Raw genomic sequence first — 6,114 nt, forward strand, 5'->3', positions numbered from 1 at the left:
CAAGACTCTCTGCTAAGATGATGACATCACATTTTGCATTCTAAGTGGATGACATCACACTCCATTTAAGTTTGGTAGAATTCTATTTCAAAGAAAAACAAGACTCTGCTAAGTTGATGACATCACATTTTGCATTCTAAGTGGATGACATCACACTCCATTTGCACTCCCTGACATCACACTCCAGGTCTATAAATAGGACACCAGCGTGCTCTCAGTATGTCTCAGAACTGTGCAACTGTATAGGAACACACCACGAGCCAACCTTTAGACAAGGATTTGACACGTTAAGTGTATGCAACAAACCCAAACCCCGATCGAATAGAACAAATATCATTCGACATTGTAAGACAAAAGACAAGAAAAATGCAACATATGCAGCAAAACCTTGATCCCCAGGAAGGGACCTCATCGGCCGCTGTTCGCCCTAAGCAGCAAAACCCAAACCCAAGAGGGAAAAACAAGGCACCAAATGAGGGGACTCCATCTGATGCTGCCAAACCAAAGGGTGCAAACAAGAAGAAGATGCAGGAAAATGCAAACCCAAACCCCAGAGCCAGAAACCCTGGACCCAATCGAGGGCCTGTGCCACATCAGCCCAATGCCCATTTTAAACCCAATAATGGGCCTGGGCAACACTGGCCAAATCCACGGTTTTTGCCAAAACGAGGGCCTGTGCCACATCAGCCCAATGCCCATTTTAAACCCAATAATGGGCCTGGGCAACACTGGCCAAATCCACAGGTTTTTGCCAAAACGAGGGCCTGTGCCACATCAGCCCCATCCTGACCATAACAACAACGATGGGCCACCTCAGCTACAGCCTCACTTAACACCAAATGATGGCAGTCGTCCATACAATGAGACTGATGAACTGGGTGCGCTGAGATTCCACCTGCAGGAGGCTCAGCACACGTGCAAAACCAATCTGTATAAAATGACAGCTGCAAACCACAAAGCTGCTGCAGCTAAAACTCAGAATGATTGGGTTCGTCTGCAGCTACAGTGCCACAGACAAAACGCTCAAAAAACCATCCTTGAGCTCCAAAAACAGCTGGAAGAGGCTCGTAGAAAGACACCCGAGGAGAACTTCACCCCTGAGGTGAGTGAGGCTCCTGTTGAAGACAGCAACACAGCTGTCACAGCTGCAGAGCTGAGTGTGGACGCTTCAACACAAACTGCAGAAGCTCCACACACAGACTCTACAGACGTAAAAACTGTTCGGGAAGCTGAGTTGGAGGTCCAGTGCAAAAAACAGCAAGAAGAGATCGAACAACTCCGTGAGCAGCTCCTCAAAACTCAAAAGAATCTTGAAGAGGAAGTTGCAAAGCGCAAAGATCAGGAACAAAGAGCCAACTGTGAGCTCGCTGAGCTGAAAGACAAACTCAGCACCAGTGAGGCTCTTTGTGAAAAAAATGATTTGAAGGCGCAAAACTTAAAAGAAGAGCTGGAGAAAACCAAAGCTTCCCACCAGGAAATCGTGGAGCAAAAGCTGGAGAACACAACAATCCGCAACCAACTCGGGCAAACAGAGGAAGAAAAGATCACACTTCAGGAGTTTTTGCTGTCTCTGGAAGAGACAATAAAACAGCAAGAAGACCAGTCCAACGTTGCCAATCCTGAAAATTCTCCAGCCCGAAACGAGACACTCCAGGACAATCAGCCAGAAAAAGAGGAGGCCAGCGCTACCAAACCAGAAAGGCCAGAGGCCCGAGATGACCAAGTGCCAAAAGAAAAACCAAAAAAGAAAAAGAAGCGCAACTGGTTTTGGAGACTATTCACTTAAGTGACTTCCACTCTGTCTCCTATAAAATCACAGTAATATACAACTAAATATTATCAGTCACTTCCAGTGCCAAAACACCCATTTAAAAGCTTATTTGCTTTAATATTTAGTTGTGTATAACTTTGTCATCGGTTCCACCCCCCAACCGGTCGCGGCAGATGGCCGCCCCTCCCTGAGCCTGGTTCTGCCGGAGGTTTCTACCTTTTGAAAGGTAGTTTTTCCTCCCCACTGTCGCCAAGTGCTTGCTCATAGGGGATTGTTGGGTTTTTTCTTTAGTTCAGTTCAATTCAATTCATTTGTATGTAAGTACTGTTGGATTGAATTGAACTGAATTAAAGAAGATTTTTAGGAGACGGAGTAATCACTGAGTGAACCAGGGTATTATAACATCTTACCCATGAAAAACTACCATCAACCAATCAAATAAACAATTGAATTTAACAAAACATCTGAAGTGTGAACATTTTGTCTCACTGAAAACATGTGAAAATGTCCAATTATAACAACCTAAGAGCAGAAATAAAAATGTTTACATCCTGGTTGAAAACATTGTTCTGTGAATGATATCCACTGTGTCTGTGCAGTTGATGCCTTTTGAAAAAAAAGTCTAAAGTATTGTAGTTGAGTACAGCTCCAGGTTTTGTACAGAGCACTTTCCATTTGCTGTAACTTTACTCTGCTATCTCATCAATAATGGATTTGATCATCATCTGTTCCCTGAATGCAATTGACACCCTCTTCTCAACGAGAAGCCTGGGCTCGGGTGGGCCTGAGTGTCCTGGAGGTACTTTCCCTGCCGGATACACGGGTGGCCAGGTCGTGTGCCTGCCGGGACTGTCGAAAAGTTAATAGCTATATTTGCAAAGCCCTTTATTAAAATATGCTTTCATGACATTATTGTTTGTCGGACGGTGGTCAGAGCTATCAGTGGCTGATGAGTGGGACATGAAATGTCACCTCTCGGGACACTGGGGAGGGAGCCCGAGTTAGTGTCTTGGGTTGAGAGATACTGACCTCAATAAACAGCTTGAGGATCTGCGGCTGTATGGTCTGGACACTCAGGTGAGGAGAGGAGCTGAGCTGGAGACATCTGACAGAGGCCCTGGTTCAGAAGATCTTAAACTCCCAGTTTGAAGTGAAGACAGAGCTGAGTGTAAAAGCAAAGATCTCAATTTACTGTCTGAGCTACGTCCTTATCTTCACCTATGGTCATAAGCTTGATTTAAAGATTGAAAGAACGAGATCACGGATACAAGCAGCAGAAATAAACTTTCCCTGTCAATCTTTTCTGTTCTGCGAGAGCAGACATCTTTTTTTCTTTTTCTTTTTTTAAGTAGAGCAAATATAACTGCTTTAAAGAATATGATTGTTTCCTTGCATGACACATGGAGATGAGTTCTCCGTCATAAATGGTGTGGTCACCTGCAGGTTGAAGGTCATTGCAACTCCAACCCACACCCACTGCTACTGTACTTAAAAGAAGTTAGGACAACATTAAAGACTTTGTTCAGGTAATTGCATTTGGATCACCTAAATCATGCCTGGACTGACAAACAAATCATCCTTATAGATGTTACAACATGCCAAGCTTCTGTTGTTGAATGCAGCAACCAGCAATGACACTGGACTGTCATTCCTACCGGAGAATTGTAGTCTGATTGCATTACCAGAAAGTAACCATTTCAACATTGAGTGTCTAAAGTCTTTCATCTTTAATAAAATGATCAGCGTTCTGCTCTACCAGGTGTAACAATTGAGTTTAACATCCAGGCATCCATGAAAACGGAATTTATGATATTTAACGGAGTTAGAAGTTAGCAGGAAGTTAGCTCGCTAGCTTCTATCTAATACAATATAGCATGTCCTGACTGCGGAGTTTTGGAAAAAATTAAAACGTACAGCTCTGTTATCACTTCCAGCATAAATAAAGACAGAAAACTAAACAGCAGTGAAGTTTGTAGGGTTACTGAAGTTGGGCTAGCTGGTATATAATGATGTGCTACGTGACCGCTAGCGACACAGCTATGTTAGCATAATATAAACAAGCTAACTTTTTTTCCACTCGATAAAAGTTAACATAACATTAAACATGTTAACAACACAAAAGCCATTAAACGCAGACTACTTTAGGCCCGGAAGTAGGATTCGTCACGTCATCACTGAACTAGTACCTTGTACTTGTATAGTACTAGTACCTTGGAATCACACAGGCAAATGGCAACCATGAAGAGGCCGCTTGGCAAGCTGCAACCACCAAACACCTGCAGAGAGTAAGGCGACTTCTGAGGAGTCAGCCAAATGGGGCGGACAAGATCCAGGGCAACATCTACACCCTGCTGTTCGTCAGATACCCTGCTGGGACAAGAAGTTGGCCAAAGGAAGCAATAAAGCCACTGACCTTATCATGCATAGAGGGTTTCAAAGCAACAAACAGCCAAGTTTATAAGGGTGCAGGCTGAAACAACAACAAAGCAGTTCGGTCAATATTAAGATATTTTATTCCCATACCATTTATACTTCAGGATTAAGCCAAATACAAAAAAATAAAAATACAAAATAATTTGTTCCTCCTGTCCGTGTTGTGCACATAGCAAAAGAGAGTCTGTTCCTTTATCTTTCACAGAGATGATTCATTCAAATACATCTTTCATGTCAGTTTTAAGATTTCATATTAATATCATATTTTATCAACAGACATGAGGCTAAATATTGCGTTTCAAGTCAGTATAAATAACTCAGAAAGGCATTCGATTACTACGGAAGGAAGAAAAGGTACAAATGTGGGTCCCACACATAAGGCAGAACTGGTTCAACATCACCACCATCTCAGCTGCACCTGAGAATACTGCTGATGCTCTGGTGGCAATTCAGGGTCCCTTTTATCACACAGCTTAATGGAAAAATTCAATGACTCGGGTGTATTTGTAAGTGTGTGTCAGAAGTGAATGTGATGAACAAGTGAGGAAAAAAGGGGAAGGAAACACTCCAGATTTACCTCAACAAATCCAGAGGTAGATTGACCCACAGTGTAGGGGGAAGTGGAAACTTACATGACACTGTAACAGTCAGTTTACATTTCCCCAGTACAACTTCAACTTCTTCATTGGTTCATATGTTAGAAGTAAACCTGATTAACCACAACAGGATCAGTGCTATGGTCACATGATGCTACATAAAACACCTTTAAACAGGCTTTAGTAGGTCAGCTGTTTCCTGGGTTAGCTTTCCACATATTTAATACGTTTGTCCTCATACTCAAACTGATTCATTCAGTTTGAACAGAGAGCACACCAACACAGACATTACAGTTTTTAGTCAGACATACAGCTCAGTAATCTCACTGCTCCATTCAAACACTCTTCACAGCCTCCATTTGTGATGTTCTTGTGCTTTTAGTTGTTCAGTAGTAATTTTGCCAGAGACTGGAGGACCTCCCTCTTCTCATACAGATACATCTGGGTCTCCCACAGCATGTCCACCAGGGCTGCGTCGCTCACCTCATCCAGCATCACCTCCTGAGATAGTTGGGGACTCAATCTGCACACAATGCAATGGACACAGTGATTAATAAACAAAATAATGATAACTAACTGTGCAGAGAGACATGCTAAAGATAGTAAAGAAAGACTAAATGCAAAAAAAGGGATAAATTAAAAACAACAGGAAAAATCACCATTGCTGCTGAAGAGCTTTTGGAGCTACGTTCATGCTTCTTTTCCACTGTAGGCTTGCTTACAAGACAATGCTGAACCACATGGTACAACAGAAAAAGAGTGTGTGTGCTAAACTGATCGACTGCAGTGTAAACCTGTTATTTGGTACTTTATGAGTTTTTAACAGAAGTGAAACTACAGCATTTGGTCTCAGGTTCTCACGGAGTACAGTGAAGAAGACGAGATGCACATAACCTCATGACCTTGTGACAACTTTACGGTCCTTTTATCACACAACTTAACGGAAACACTGACATCAAAATTTATATGTATGAACTGATATCATATTTATAAACACAAACATCTATATATTATAGATGCACAGGGTTCTTCTGCGACCAGTTCTATTTATATTCTACATGCTTCTCTTAGGCAGGCATATACATATTTCTATTGCTATTTAAATGATGTGCACCTTTATCTATCCATGAAGCTAAAAGACACAGCAGTTAGTTCCACAGTGCCTCTTTTACCTCGTCTTCCTCCTCCTCACCCTCAACAGCAAAAAGCCGCCCCGCCTCCCTGAGCCTGGAGAGTTCTTCCTGTTAAAAGGGAGTTTTTCTTCCCACTGTCAGCAGTGGTTGTTCATAGGGAGTCATCTGATTGTTGTGGTTT

The 6,114-nt window shown here is 42.4% G+C and overlaps 1 protein-coding gene and 1 long non-coding RNA gene across 3 annotated transcripts; one reads left to right on the forward strand and one right to left on the reverse strand.

The window, feature by feature from the left end:
• The first annotated feature begins 208 nt into the window (after window positions 1-208).
• On the forward strand, window positions 209-1,950 carry LOC120728087 (RNA-binding protein 33-like). Of its 2 annotated transcripts, none has more exons than XM_040022788.1 (2): window positions 209-653; window positions 745-1,950. In XM_040022788.1, exons 1-2 carry the CDS (start codon window positions 367-369, stop codon window positions 1,784-1,786), a joined length of 1,329 nt encoding a protein of 442 aa, XP_039878722.1. In that variant the 5' UTR covers window positions 209-366; the 3' UTR covers window positions 1,787-1,950. The 2 variants fall into 2 exon arrangements, with proteins under 2 accessions (XP_039878722.1, XP_039878721.1); XM_040022787.1 differs by having other exon boundaries at window positions 209-682; window positions 774-1,949.
• Window positions 571-4,227, reverse strand: LOC120728093. Its single transcript, XR_005694639.1, has 2 exons — window positions 3,982-4,227; window positions 571-2,933 (listed from the first exon to the last, which is right to left on the reverse strand). It is a non-coding gene; the product is annotated as an uncharacterized LOC120728093 (long non-coding RNA).
• Window positions 4,228-6,114: the final 1,887 nt, after the last annotated feature.

Source organism: Simochromis diagramma, unplaced genomic scaffold (genome assembly GCF_900408965.1).
Source record: "Simochromis diagramma unplaced genomic scaffold, fSimDia1.1 OVJJ01000308.1, whole genome shotgun sequence".
Taxonomy (NCBI): domain Eukaryota; kingdom Metazoa; phylum Chordata; class Actinopteri; order Cichliformes; family Cichlidae; genus Simochromis; species Simochromis diagramma.